General features: G+C 40.1%; 1 protein-coding gene across 3 annotated transcripts in view; it reads right to left on the bottom strand.

Moving 5' to 3' along the window:
* Positions 1 to 16,102, bottom strand: part of LOC122791600 (non-muscle caldesmon-like) — a 1,000,623-nt gene that overhangs the window by 152,772 nt on the left and 831,749 nt on the right. For all 3 annotated transcript variants that reach the window (XM_044059382.1, XM_044059381.1, XM_044059384.1), the window contains one exon: positions 14,927 to 15,170. In XM_044059382.1, coding sequence (XP_043915317.1) covers positions 14,927 to 15,170 — 244 coding nt within the window. The remainder of the gene's footprint in view (positions 1 to 14,926; positions 15,171 to 16,102) is intronic.

The following is a 16,102-nucleotide window of genomic DNA, read 5'->3' as shown; positions in this document are numbered from 1 at the left end:
TAATCTGTGAATCAATGTCTCTGTGGGCATAATCATTAGCATCACAAACATGTGAAATGTTTGCTGCAAGTTTATAGATCATTGCGTTCACAATGTTGTGAATCATTATTACCAAAGGTTTTGTTATTTGTAATGTTCTGTACTTGCAATTGTACACTCTAAATCCACTGTATCATCTCCATTTGTTCATAAGCAGACATACCTGATATATCTGGTTGATGCACAGACGCAATTTTAAAATAATAAATTGTACTCTTTTTTAAATACAAATAATATAGTTTTAATTTGAGTCCAAAAAAGTCAACAATGAAGGCTTCAGTTGTGACAATAAGATAAAAACGTTTTCTGCATTTATTTTGGGTTGTAATGGGTTGTTCTTCTCAGATACTGTGCTTAAGTGAGATAAGTGATCCATTTATACACAACCTTCCATTCCAAATGTTTAAAAAGTTTCTCTGCTCATTGAAGATACAGTACACTTACACTCAACTCATGTAACAGCTGTATTTGCAGCATATAACATCAGGGTCTACCTGACATTGTTCAAAGAATAGCTCGAGTAAGGACTACACATTAATTAGTACCAAAGACTGGGCAGGCCACACATCTCACAATCTCTGCTTAGTAGAGGACATGAACTCTTCTCATCAGATAGCCACGCCTTGAACAAAACAGTAGGTGTGGAGACAAATGCGTTTCATTTTAATTGTATCATCCGCTTTGCGCATTGCAGTAACTTTCTTTGCTACAATGTTGTCTGAAGTATTTCTCTCAGTATACTTTGACCTGGCAGTATTTTAGCTTCATTTTAGCATTATATGGATCTAGATTCTCTCCAAGATCTGTCTTTTGCTAGTTGTTATACTATACTCACATTAAAAGCATTTATCCAGCGTTAAACAAACTCACACAGAATTTGCATCCTGAGTTGTCATTTTTACTTGTTTTTTTCTGTATGCCTTGTTGATCACTAAGACCCCTCTCTATACTGTACCATGTAGCCCATCCATTCCTCCAAGAGATGAAAGACAATCAGCAAAGAGTAGAGCAATCACCCATCCAAGGCTAGGGTTTTTTTTATAGCTTTAAGACCCTAACATTTCTGTGCAAGCTTATAATCACGTTAGGGTCCAGCATGGAGTGGGTGTCAGCAAGGGTATGTCACTTTCTTCCTAGGGTGATGTAACCCATCGAGACTGATCTACCTAACTGAAGCCAGTGCTTCTGTTGGACATTTGGTTCTCTGGTCTTCACCTGGAATTCTAGAATGGGAGCAAACAGCAAGTAAGCACCCCATTCCCTTCCCCAAAGACAGGTGAGCCTTTAAAGCTGAAATACTACTTCCATTTTACCATACCAGTTCCACGAGGTATAAAAACTGCTATATGAAATCTTGTTGCATTCATATGTTCATAGGTAGGTACTAGGCTATTGGCCCTAGTGCCTATACAAGCCCAGCCAAAAAGGTATCCTGGCTTTTGCCACCCAAGAAAATTATTTTCCTGTGCCACTGTCGAGCAGAGCCACAGAAGTGATCCCGGGGTGAATTTCCTATTTCCCATCCAATCATCAATATTTTTCTTGAAGAGTGCTAATGAGGAGCTTTGTTTGATATGGATAGGTAGTTTATTCCAGAGTATGGAAAAGGAATCTATCCCCCCGGCATCAAAATCATCACTTCATTCCCCTGCATAAATGTATCTGGCTTGCTTTCTCAAAGACTTTATTCCTCTGTAATATACAGAGTATCTCTCAAAACTGCCAGAAAAAGTTGTGGAAACCTAGTAAAGGTCATTTGTAAGTACAACAGTGGTAAATCTCATAAAAATCTAAAGAGGACCAACCATGGCTAGGTGTATAACAGCTTTAATAAAACAACAAAGAGTAAGTGCTTTCCTGGCCTCACGGCCACTTCTTCAGATTCATATACAATAAAACCAGCATCTAAGTATTTAAAAAGTGTATGGACCAATCAAAATTAATTAATTAATTAACACTTCAATCAGTTTTTTAAAGACATATTCAGACAGAAACAACCTAATGCATAACCACACGTAACTATATACATATATTTCATTTAAGGTTTCATTCTGTTAAAACACTAAGGAAGCACATCAAATCAGTGTGGCAGTATGTGTGCATGTAAAACTGGTTTAATGGAGACAACATCATTACCTGGTGCCTTATTGGCATTAAAATATGTAATCCATCTTAGTTCAGCTAACTGTGTTTTATTCTTAACATCCCCTTTACTAAAACTCTCTAACAATTTCAAGTACTAAAAATCTAAATTCATGCTGTATGCCATATCCATTAGTGTGTTTAGCTAATGCATTACCCTATCTATTATTCCTAATATGCCTTAAGTGCTCCAAAATGTGTTCCCTTAGGGACCGATTCATCTCACCTACACAGAATGCTTTGCATTCCACACAAAAGCTGTAGTAGACAACATTCCTTGTTGAACAGTCTGCATAAAAATTGTGCCCCAAGACCGTGCCTTTATGTGTATGTAAAAATGATTGAACTGGATACACAGAATTGCATGTTCTACACTTCCTACAGGGGTAAGTTCCTTGTCTATGTGACATAACCAGTGGTTTACTTGCTTCTGCCCTATAGCAAAGCTGTCTCCTTAAGAACAGGTTATTCTTAAAAGAAAACAATGAAGTATCACTAATTATTCCACTTAACTCTTTTGAGGCTAAGATATTCCAGTTCCTCTTGATAATATCACAATAAGTATTCACATTACTAGATAGGGACTCTAATATAGCTTTCATTTCTAACGGTAGGAGACACCTTCTCATCCTTATATCATTCTGCGAAATATAATTTTCCTTTTATCTCTCTCTCTCTGTTAAAAGTTGAGTGACATGATCACTTATCTCTTCTTTTGAATAGCCTCTATCTAAAAATTCACTTCTAAGGTCATTAAGTGCTCCCATTAAGGACTGCTCTTCATTATGCAAGCTCATAACCCGTAAAGTTTGCCCTTTCAGGACATTTCTAGGTACATGTCTAGGGTGCATACTGCTCTTAAAAATCAGTGAATTCTTCCTAGTTGGTTTTCTATAGAGACATGTTCTTAAGTGCCCCACCTCTGTCTTTTTCACCATTAAGTCAAGAAAATCAATTTGCTCTCTAGTGTTGGAACTAGGACATGGCAGAAGGTAATTATCACTCTCATGTCCCACATGTATGATAGACTGTAATAACTCACTCAGAATCCATTCTTTGATCAATGCCTTGAGGATGCATTGTGGTTCAAAAAAGGCATCAGACCCCATACTGGTGTAAAACATAGGATGCCAGTGGGATGTATATATTGTGGACATTGTATACATTATAAAGTTATATTTAAAAGCAAGTCATTCTATCAATACCTCAAAGATATATCAGATAAGCCACTTGATCACTTGTAATACAGAATTGGTGGTGTACATGGCCATCTGCTAGTGTGGGGCAAACATCCAGACCCTTCAAACACTGGGTTGCCCTTCGTCTAAGTGATACTCGGTGTCAATGTTCCAGGAGTGCTCTTTACAAACATAAGGGTGAATACCCTTCTGCACATTATGTTTTTGTGGGGATAGATTTGGTTACTGGGTTCACAGCTATCACTTTCTAATAAACATAAAATTCCTGATAGAAAAGAGAAAATGTGGATAGTTAACCTAGGGACTATGTTCAAACATAGGTTAAATGAATATTGGTGAATATCTTTATTGTTTACTATTTATTTTTTATTTGATCTTCATTTTATTATTTATTTGTGGGTTAAAATCTGTATTGAATCAAGTCATGTTTTTTGGAACACTGTACCTTTAAATGCTAGTATATTTAAGCCACGTGTTTGCATTAACCCAGCTTTTGCACTGATGATGTCAGTGGATGAAATCGGTTTGCAGAGTTTGTTACAGCTAGACCACCACTTTGGACTGTAGAGTTTGTAACTGCCAGACAATTATTTTGGATTATTGCAGAGTTTGTTACAGCCAAACTGCCACGCCTGCTGAGTTTGTTACAGTCAGCTGAGCTGCAGAGTTTGTTACAGACAGACTATTATTGTGAACTATTGCAGGGTTTGTTACAGCCACATTATCAGGCCTGCAGCACTTGTTACAGCCTGCTGAGTTTGTTAGGGAATAAAAGCCACTATTTGGGATTATCTGAGCCTCACTCTTTCTTTAATTGCTATGAATACCATCTTGTAGGGCTTATTTATATTATGAAAATGGCAAATATTGTAAGTGTTGGATTTATTAATTTGTGACTTTTATATTTATTTCCATGCACCTGTTTGGTCGTGCACGTATTGGTGTATGTGTGTGTGTGTGTGTGTGTGTGTGTGTGTGTGTGTGTGTGTGTGTGTGTGTATATATATATATATATATATATATATATATATATATATATATATATATATATATGTACACAAACACAGATATAAACTTCAAATCTCCCAAAGGCAGGAAGGCAGGGCATCATTTCCAGTATAAACTTAAAAAATACACTCAGTATAATATCATATTGAAAACAGTTTCCAACCTTGTACTCCTTGATGTGTTTTGTTTTAGGTAAGTGATGTTTGAGAAATTTCACCTCAGTCTCATGTAGAGAAGTAATTTCAGCCATGTCACTCTTATTTCATGTTTGTTTTATATCTACTGCTGCTCAGTTTAAAATTATATTGTTTTAATCTGCTCAGAAGCTATACAGTCTTTTGTCATACTCTTCTTAAGTTCATAGCTAAATACTAGGTAATCTGTCTGCATACTATCACAAACCTAGCCAATAAACCATATTGAAAAGTTCCCACTATCCTCAAAGAAGGCAACACAAGACAGATGTTAAAAGAAGTTGAGACTTCCAATCCTCTTAACTATGTGTATCTTGAATGAGAAGTAAAAAATTTAAATATCTTGAAAGTTTCTGTTCTCTGTGGCATACAGAAATGTAACAAACTATCCTTTGAGGTTTCTTGGGTAGTCCGCTTACACTGAAGAACAAGTCAAACATCCGGGATTCACAACCTCCAGTTTTCTTTTAAACTAACTTTAATTGAGATCATTTCTAATAGTTGTAGCTAGACCATCTTTTCTTCACAAGACAAAAATACTTTGAGGGCTTCTTGTGAGTTAAGAAAGTGAAAAAAATTGGAGATTTTTATTTAACATAAAAGACAATTGAGTATTTTGAACAGCAGATTATGTTTCTACACTAGAGGACATCGAACAACACAAAAGTGAAAAAACATTTTGGTACTTCTGATACTAGGTAACATATATAATGTCTGTCAGAAAATTAGTAATAGCCCAGGCATTTCAAATGTATTACCAGTCTCCATGATGTTTTTTCTGTGATTGCCAAATGCTGCTGGGATAGTTAGGTGATAAGCATATCAAGTAAGATTAATCCCAGTTATTAAATCTATGGTACTATGGTACATGCACTTTGAAAATATTCTAACTCCAGCTTATGCAATAACTTTTATAATTCTGAATTCACAAATGCTGGAGTTAGCTTGTGACACCATGGAGTAAAGCCCTGTGACCCAGATGACCTTGGATCATCTAGTGACCTGGGTGCTGGATGAACCAACAAGGATGATGGGAGTGAATGAGTGGCTTAATCATCCCAGGGGAGAGGTATGGCATATGCACTTGGCTCTGGTAACCTTCATGTGGCATGTATAGAAATGAGCTCTCTCTCCCAAGGTGAAGCTTTGAAGACCCTTGTGTCTGTGAGCACCCACATCAGCTGTTGGGGCTTTTGTCAGAGCACGAAAAAAAAAAAAAAAAAAAAAACCTTACGGCTACCTGGATGATGGCTATGTAATGACTAGCTCTCATCTTTTCAATGGGGAATAAACATGCAGTTGTGGCAGAGCCTAGATTAACAGAAAACATGCAATGCATACAAAGAATAAAAAAATGTAAACTGTGGGCAAAACTTCACTATGGAGGGAAAAAAAATGACATCAGGTAAAACACATTGTACTTATACAAAATATTGTACGAGTGATTCAGCCAACTTCATTTAACCCACAAATCATATTTTGGAAGTGAACAAACTAATGCTGATAGCTCTGATGCATTCAAAATGAACTTGCCTTAACAACAGAACAGAAATTCTGTGTATGAAATACAAATCGCAATACTGCTAACAAAATTTCCTCACACTATGATCCACTGATAACTTTCTTTTCAGTAACCTTTTTGCTTTACCTCTTGCCATAGATTCCTACAGATGATACATTTTGTTAAAATGCATGATTTCAATTACTTACTAATTCACTCTGATGTATTAATTCATTTTGATTTGCTCTAGATGTTTATTTGTCCTGAACTTTGTGTAATCCTTCCTAGTTTAAGCCAATGCTAGCTAATCACATTAGTGAACTGTATGTCCTTCTCCTCAGTATTCCAACAACTGACAACAACTTAAACAGTGAGCAAAAAGCTGTAGGTAGATAGAAGAATTACGATATATCCTCGGCTTGAACACACTGAGTTTTATTCCAACCACAATTTTGACAATACGTTAAGCGCTTTCATCTGAAACCAGACTCCTTCTCCTCAGTGATATCAACTGTCTTTCATAGTCATATACAGTGAGTGAGTCTCTTTGTACATGCACAAGGAATCTTCTGTCTTTGATCTTACATTCACTAGAACAGTCTAAAGGATTGTGGCCTTCTGTGGTAGGGGATAAGCCCAAAGGCACTGAAGTAAACTAAAGGGTGGTACCCAGAGCTAGATCCAGCACTAGGCAACCTTGGCAGTTGTTGGCTTGGGGGGGGGCATTTTGACTTGGTTCAATATAAGAAAAGAATCTAAAACTTTTTTAAGTAACATTCATTAATTCTGAAGAACACAGAAAGCATTGGGACCTTGTGGAAATTCTCCCAACATAAGAGAACTTCTGTAAATCACAGAAACCTCAGTGTTAGGATGTTGTCCTAATGTCAAACAACTGGAGATTTAAGGCAACATTTACTGTAAAGGGGAGATAACAAGCCCCAGTTGATTTCCTGCCAAATGTGTGCTGGAGATCAAGCCCCCAATATTACTTGGAGATCAAATTGATGATGGTGGAGTCAGTAAAGCACTTGGGAGATATGCAGGCAGGTAAGAAGAAGGAAGTACGTGTGTGTGTGTGTGTGTGTGTGTGTGTGTGTGTGTGTGTGTGTGTGTGTGTGTGTGTGTGTGTGTGTGTGTGTGTGTGTGTGTGCACATATAAAATGCTCTAGGTAAGGGAAGTATCTAGTTAAGTGGCTTTGACCAGAGTCAAACCCTGAAAGTACAGTTTTGTACGTACCATAAATGTAGATGTTCGAGTGTAAACACTTCTGCAGTCATTACACTTAGGTTATCCTGCCGTCAGGTGGTTCCCCAGTCGGTATGAGTTCCAAAGTCTTGGTCCAGCATTGGTTGCTGTCGCCTCCTCCCTGACGTCAGTGCGACAGGGGTATATAAGATGCAGCCGACGCCATTTTCTTCCGTTTTTCTTGCCGCAGATGTCAGATGCCCCCAAATAGGTAGACAATTCAAATTGCTAGTAAAGTATACATAAGAAAAGCAAACAACAACTTTCAGTTACCAGCAAATACTCCCCATAGGTAGTGAAGAGTAGAAGACATAGGTACATACCAACAAGAAAGAGGGGAAGGAGGGAGGGTAACCTGGACTGCAGCAGTGTATACACTCGAACATCTACATTTATGGTAGGTACAATACTGTACTATGTTCATCGTGTGATACTGCTGCAGTCATTACACTTGGGTGGAATCCCAAAGCTGAGATAGGGTGGCTGGTTCTATAAGGCATTAGGGATGGCTATAAGGCCCTGCAGCACAACAGTGGCGAAGCCAGCTCTGGATTTGGAGTATAAAGGCAAATGGTAATGCTTGGTGAAGGTATGCACAGAACTCCATGTTGCTGCTTCCAAAATATCCTTGGTAGGTACTCCTCTGAGGTAGGCAGTTGAAGTGGCTGTTGCTCTGGTGGAGTGAGATCTAATGGTGCTAGGTACAGGTTTCCCATGGTGTGTATAGCAGAAATGTATACAATGTCCTATCCATTTTGAAATAGTCTGTTTTGAAATGGCTTTTCCCTGTGCTCCTGCAGCATATGCTACCAATAATTGCTCAGATTTTCTGAAAGCTTTGGTTTTGTCCAAGTAGAAGGGTAACTGCCTATGAATGTCCAAAGAATGTAGTAGTCTCTCTCCTTTGTTCTGTGGTTTTGTATAAAAAGTTGGCAAGTGAATAGTTTGGTTTAGAGCCACACTTGATACCACCTTTGGCATAAACGTAGGGTTAGTTCTTAAAGACACCCTGTCCTGGTGGAAAATGAGGAAATGTTCCACTGCCATTAGTGTCTGTAATTCTGAAATCTTCGTGCTGATGTTATTGCCAGTAGCAGAGCAGTTTTCCAAGGTATATATTTTAATTCTGCTGTGTTAGCTGGCTCAAAAGGAGGTAAAGTTAATTTTTCCAAAACAAAGTTGAGGCCTCAAGCTGGAGTAGGTGCTCTAGGGGGCGGTCTTAAGGTTTTAGCCCCTCTGAGGTACTGTTTTAGCAAAGGATTAGAAAAAATTGGTGGATCCATGTTGTAATGAGCAGAAATGAGGCGTGGATCTTGATGGATGAAAAGGAGAGGCCCTTGTCCAGCATCTCAGTTAAATATTGTAGTATCTGAGGAATGTTTGGGACAAGAGGGTCAAGGCTGTGACTCTGGTTCCAGGCACAGAATCTCTTCCATTTATCCGAATAGGCTTTCCTGGTACTAGGCCTTCTGGCCTCCAGAATGACATCCATAACAGCTTTGGAGAGAGGCATTGCTTGCTTGACTAAGGAATCTTCCATCCAGCTAGGTTTAAGGTCTTTAGCTGGCTGTGAAGTATTGATAGTTGTGCTGAGTCAGCAGATGTGGGATTTGCGGCAAAATCCAGGGTGGTTCTTGTGCTAAGTTCTTTAAGATTGGGTACCAGTGCTGGCGTGGCCAGTCTGGTGCAATCAGGATTATCTTTGGCTCTTCTTGCCTGGCTTTTATGAGTACCTTTGGAAGGAGAGGTAGAGGAAGGAAAGCGTATACTTGTAGGTTTTTCCAGCTGAATGAGAGGGCATCCACTTTCTATGCTTGTGGATGGTAACTCCTAGTGCAGAATTTCTGTAGCTGGCAATTTATTGGGGATGCAAACAGATCTATGTCCAGGCTCCACCATTTCTGTGTTATCATTCTGAATATTTGTGGATTCAATTCCCATTCGTGGGGATCCATGATGTTTCTGCTTAAGTCGTCTGCCAGCTTGTTTTTCTCTCCTGGCAGGAATTGTGCTTGCAGATGAACTTGGTAGTCTAGAGCTGTGTTCCACAAGGTCATGGCTTGTCTGCAGAGGGGGTAGGAGTGTGTGCCCCCTTGCCTGTTTATGTACCACATACCTGTGGTGTTGTCTGTCTTTAGTAATAGTTGTCCTGGATGCAGCTGGTCCTTGAAAGCTATAAGGGCATTTTGTACAGCTAGCATCTCTTTTTGATTGATGTGAAGATGCCTTTGTTCTGCGGGCCACTCGCCCTGAATACATTTTCCTGCCATGTGTGCTCCCCAGGCATAATCCGATGCATCTGTTGTCAGTGTTTGCCTGGCTGTGGGTTGAGTGAAAGGCTGTCCCTTGTTGAGGTGACAAGCTCGAGCCCACCATCGAAACTCCTGTTGAAGGCAAGGAATTAGTGGTATAAATGTTTCCAAACTTTGACAGTGTTGAGACCATACACTCTTTAGGTACCATTGTAGTTTCCTCATATGCAGTCTGGCATATGGAATTAGTCATATGCAAAATGCCACATAACCCAAGGCCTGCAGAATTTTTCTTGCAGGAAGTTGGGTCTTTGTTGCCATCAATTGAAAGTATTGAGTCAGTTGTCCTTGCTTGTCTGGCGTGAGATAAGCCATCTGGGCCATTGTGTTCAAGCTGGCACCCAGGAATATTATCTCTTGAGAGGGCACTAGTTTTGATTTATTTTCATTTACTGTGTACCCCATGCAACTTAATAACTTTTTTATGATCGCCAGATGCTTTAGAAGAATGTCCTTGCTCTCTGCTTGAATCAGGCAGTCATCCAGTTACGGATAAATCTGAATTCCTTTCTGTCTGCAAAATGCAATTACTGGTGCCAGGCACTTTGTGAAGACCCTGGTTGCAGTAGATAAGCCAACAGGCAGTGCAGAGAATTGATAGTGCATTGAACCAGCTATGAATCTGATGTATCTTCTGTAGTTTTGTCTGATAGGGACATGCAGGTATGCCTCCTTGAGATCCAAGGTCACGAGCCAAGCTTTCTTGCCCAGCATGGGAAGAAGCTGCTGTAGTGTCAACATTTTGAATTTCAGAACATCCAGGTAAGTGTTTAGAGAAAAAAGATCCAGAATGGGCCTCCAGGCTTTGTCCTTTCTGGGAACCAGAAAGAGTCTTGAGTAAAATCCTTGTCCTTGCTTCTGTGGTGGTACCTTTTGAATAGCTCTCATGTCCATGAGTGCTGTAATTTGTTTTTGAGCCTCTGCCCATTGATTTGGTGGCAGATTTGGCATTCCTTTTAACCTTGGCAAAGTGTGAAAGTGGAACCTGTAACCTTGAGATACAATGTTGAGAACCCATTTGTCTTTGGTGATCCAATGCCAATTGTGATAGAAAAGTGCCAGTTTTCCTCCTAAGGGGGTTGCCAAGAGAGAGCTGTTTGGCAGCTGTAGTGGGAAGTCATTGAGGCTGCTTTTTATATGGTTGGGGCCTGTCTTCCCCTTCCTTCTGGCCTGGTGCACCCCATTGTTGAGGCCTGTAAGGACCTTGTGGTTGGTCTCTACCTCTTGGACGTCTGTATCTGCCCCTTTGAGGTCTGTCTGTAACTGGAAAGTACCAATTCTTTGTTGGCCAATTTCTGCTAAATCGAGGAGGCTGAACCTGTAAGAAATCCTTCACCTTTTGCATAGATTTTGCCTTATCCTCCATTTTCTTTAATACCTCTTCTGCTTTAACTCCAAATAACACATCCCGCTGCAAAGGTGCATCCAATAATTTTGCTTTAACATTATCTGGTAACGTATGTTCATTTAACCAAGCATGCCTTCTAATGACAGAGCCTGCAACTGCTGCTCTACAGGAGGCCTCTAAAGAATCAAAACCACATTGCAAAGTATGTTTTCCCACTTGTTCAGCTGCATGCAATAAATCCTGCATTTCTTTAAAATTAGGAGGATCTGAATCTGGAAGCATTTTTTTGTTTCAACTGAGACATCAAAAATTGCTGATATTTTAGCATGTGAAACTGGCAATTTAAGGCTCTCATTGCTAAAGTTGCAGACGTATATACTTTCTTTCCCCATCTGTCTAATGCTCTGGAATCTCTGTCAGAGGGAACTGGGTTTTTTGCTGATGCGGCCTTAATCCCTTTGGGTCCCTGAGAAATAGTTTCAGGGTCAGCAACAGGGCTTTTATACAGGAATTTGTGTGAGTCTGGGACTCTGTAATATCTGTCAGGTTTAACTGGGGCTGGAGGTAAGGAGTCAGGATTTAAGCTGGATTCAGTATACACATCATCCACAATATCGAACACTGTCAGAATAGCAAGGGGTCTGTGTTGAGGTAATAAAAGGAAGTCTCTGAGCCTTTTCTTGCATTCTGAGTAATCCTGGCCTTCCCAATGGAAATGCTCCCTCATGGTATGTAAGGTTTCCCCAAAGGAGTAGTCCTCAGGTGAAGAAGCTGATGGAATTGATTCCTCAGCATCAGAATCCTCATAAGGGGGTAAAGAATATCCTAGGTCTGAGGATGAATCTGAAGAAATGGACACCTGGTCGGATGAGTCATAGTCTGCATCCTGTCTGGGCCTTTTATCAGGAGGGGGATGGGACCCCCTGATCAGGGTGATAAGGTCTTCGGCCATTTTGAGCATTTGTTTCTTAGGCATGGAGGCCTGTCCTGGAGAATGCTGTATTTGTTTCTTTGTTTTTAAGGGAGGCTTAGACTTAGCAGAGGGTTTAATGCTTAACTGAGTAGGTCTGAAAACACCCTCTGAAGCTGTGGATTGCTCAGCTACTTCGGTTCCCTCTGAATGGTTAGTTTCAGTAGGCTGAAAAACTTGAGCGTCTGATGGCCCAGCCAGCTCCACGTGGGAGTCAGAGGCGGCCTGTGGTTCTGCAGAAGCGGTTGTCAGGGGCTGCAAAGGCGCCTCGCTGAAAACCGGTGAACCGCTGACTGGCCTAGAAGAGGCTTCGTCGTCAGTTTTGGGCCTCAGATGTCTGTCCTTGTCTTTGCGCTTTTTATGTATTCTGGTCATCGGAAGTTCCGACGGCATGGTGTAATTGAATTTTCTGCCAAAATAATGTCGGGCAAAATCAAACTGATGTTTAATAGTGCACTCGTTAAACCTAGCACAAAACCGACAACCAGTGACATTGTGGTCTGGGCCTAGGCATGGGATACAACAGGAATGGAAATCCTTATGAGGTATTTGCTTCCTACAAGAAATACAGTTATTAACCTTTACTGATATCGGTCTGAGGCAAGAAAAAGTTTCCCCAACGGGGACCGGCACTTGCGAACTGCTTTTGCTTCGGGCACCGCGCGGCAAGATAGACTAAAGAAAACGGCGTCAGCTACATCTTATATACCCCTGTCGCACTGATGTCAGGAAGGAGGTGACAGCAACCGACGCCGGACCAAGACTTTGGAACTCAGGCCGACTGGGGAACCGCCTGATGGCAGGATAACCCAAGTGTAATGACTGCAGCAGCGTAACACGATGAACATCCTTTAATTATTAAGGGCAGGCAATTATCTTAAACCTCTACCAACTGCAAGCTTCCAGGTCTCCTTTCATTTTTTTCTGCTTTTGTTTTTGTAGATCACTGAGGAATGAGGATTACAGTCTGTCAATGTCAGTCAGAGTTTCAGAGCTATGTTGTTTCATTTCAGTGGTGCAACAGGCAGCATGCTTGCTTTTGATGCAGAAGGGTCTGGGTTCTGATCCCACACCAAGCAGATCAGTTGCTGACACTACTGTGCATCAGAAGGGGGGGTGATGTACTCCTGAATATGTCCTCCTTTGGATAAGATGTCTAGTAACTATGAACCTGTTGTCGATTTTCCAGCCATTCCTTATTGCACATCATTTTTTAATATAAAATAAGCCAATTATTCTAAAAGGGCAGGAAGCACTGACTTTGTAGATGAAACAATGAAATGCAAAGTTGTTTGTCAGCAGCAATCTCTCCATTAGTTCTCTTTAATGTGGAATTATTCAGATGAGTTTTCCTTCTGCAGGGATTGTGCATATTGACAGATATAATGACAGCAATTTGAGTGGCCTTTTATGGCAATAATGTTCTGAAATGGGTAGATTTGTCATTATTGGTTTATAAGTTTTGTTTCATTGCTTACTGGAAAATTTTTAAAATTACACTGAACAAAGAATATAATTTAATACTATACAAGAAGGTGAATCAAAAAACTCATGGATTTTTGCATGGTCCTACAATTTTGTGCAGGTGGCCCATGGTTTGTAAACCACTCCAAGGTACACAATCTGCCACAGTTAAGATGCATTTTCTATGAATGTATGTTTCAATGAATGTGAGCTTTAAGGGGCAGAGAAGTTTATTGTTGATCATGCTAAGTCTGTTTTCATTGTGAGACTGTACTGGTAATCAGTGTTTGTGCTATAAAATTTGAAATAAAAGTTTTGCATTAAATCCAAAGATCTGTAGTCATTGTAGAAGTAAAGAAGAAAATGTATGCAAACTGGCAGGTTTGAACAGTGTCTATGGTAACTAGGGAGAGATGGCCAAGTAATAAGGCACTGGAATGGCTGAGGGGTACGCAGGCTGGGAGGGGCCTGGCTGCATGGGAGGCGGTGCTGGATTGGGGGCCCTGATCCATTATCTTGCCTAGACCCCACTTGACTATGATCCAGTACTGGTAGTACTTTTAAACTAACACAAAAAGGTATGGCTGAATGCAATATTATCACACAGACACATCATCTATAACCAGCCCAATGTCTACAATGGGAAGTTTTTTAGGGCATCTGCTTTCTTCCAGGAAGCAACAATACTGCCACCACTAGGGACAATTAGCTGAAGTTCAGAATGCAACTGTCTCAGGCCACATTTTTGTCTTGCAAGACTGTTCTACCATTGTTTGTCATTTATTGTCCCATAACCTACTCTGTTATACCTTTGACTCATCTCATTCAGTCCTGCAAGACACTGTGGATGGCATTTCTGAAGAGGGGACAGGATTTATTGGTAAGCACATGTCTCTCCATACTCTGCAACAACATGCAACATAAATTGGTAAAGTCTTTGTATGCAGCAGCCACATGGATGCCCTTGCAGGTCAAGTCTCTTCATCACCACAAATGGACAGCAGAATTATTTGATGGAATACAGCCTGGCATTTACTTAACTTATAATATCTTCAGTATATATACATATATAATTTTTAATTGTTTGTGTCTTTCGTCTTTTCCTGGTTAGGGGTCACCACAGCAGAACTCCGGTCCGCTAATGATTGGCAGTAGATTTTTTTTCCTAATGCACAAACTTCAACGAAGGAATGCCCGTTCACGCATGTCGACACACAGAAGACGCTTTAACTGAGAATCGAACGGGCAATGTCTAACTGTGAGAATTTGCTGAAAAGGTTGTGACTGTTGATATAAATGAAAAGTTCTGGAGTTACTGTTCATCTGGTGTCAGGTATTGTATTTTAACATGCATTCCAGTTTCTTTTAACCCATGAAAACAACAAACAAAATTACAGTCTCTGAGTTACACTGTAAATTTGATATCCACATGACCCTCAACTGCTGTCAAAAGTAATTAGGAAAGCTTATAAAATGGGGAAAAGTTGTTTCTGCACTGACCTCTTGTCTCTCTTGCCTTTCTAGTTCTTCCTGCTGTCTCTGATACTCTACTTTCTCTCGAAGATGCCGCCTTTCTTCTCTCCTTTTCTTCAGTTCTTCCAGCTCAGCCTCAGCTTCCATCTGTTTCTGTTTCAGGTGTTCAAATTCCTGGTTACCTTTTTCTTCCAGACTCTTCCTGATCTTCTCCAGCTTAGCTTCAGCCTCCCGGAATCCATCATCCTCATCCTGAGACAGGCTGGATGATCTATGAGACAGAAGAATTAAAGCTTATTAAGTTAACTCTAAGAAGGTATGGATGCAAAAACCCACATGGTGTTACACATGGGTTTGGAAACATCAGTATGAGTAGCAATGCAAAGACCTTTTATAAAAACCACAACACATAAAACATTCAGCTTTTCCACCCACAGCTGACAATATAAATTATGTGACTTAATGGTGCAAGAGATCAGTACAGGGCATCTACTCCTCATTTCCTTTTTAGGTCCTGTCATGCTGCTGTCAAGCTAATAGGTTTTCCACAATCTGCACTGCTCTTAAAGGTTTCTTATGAAAGACAAGAAATGCAGTAATCAAAACATCTATCATTTGGGTCTACTTTATATCGCCAAAAACTTAAAATCTCAAGCGTTCACATGAGCGAATATGCAGGCATTCGAAATCGCTACTGTGGGGGTCTGTGCCCCCCACCCCCTATAAATGTATATAAGAACTCTGAGATCGCACTACAGTGAAGAAAGGGCAAATATCCCGATCTCCACTTTACTGCGATCCAAAAAAATGATTATCGAATATCTGCATTTTTGCTCATGTGAGCACTTGAGATTTTAATTTTTCGGTGATCTAAAGTAGACCCTATTATTTCAGTCCACAACCATCAATGAATCATTCACATTATCATAGTCAGACTGAAACCTTTATGGGGAAAGCATTCATTCTCACACTGGATGCAGTTTAATCTGCAATTACCCGTTATCAAAGAGTGCTCTACACATGTAACTCTTAACCGTATTGGCAAATTCATGTAGTGAAAATATTTATTTGAACTCATTTGCAACATCTGTCCCTAAAGCTCCAGAAACTTGTTGTTGAAAAACACAGAAAAACGAATGACTTTTTCTATGTCATTTTGCCCTCATGACTACCGACCACCAGCTTTCTGATGTCTAACTGCCC

The sequence above is a fragment of the Protopterus annectens genome, chromosome 17.part0 (genome assembly GCF_019279795.1).
Source record: "Protopterus annectens isolate FY-2018-M chromosome 17.part0, PAN1.0, whole genome shotgun sequence".
In the NCBI taxonomy this organism is placed as follows: Eukaryota; Metazoa; Chordata; order Ceratodontiformes; family Protopteridae; genus Protopterus; species Protopterus annectens.
The sequence above is the reverse complement of the archived record's forward strand: the minus strand, read 5'-3'. Positions and strand labels throughout refer to the sequence as shown.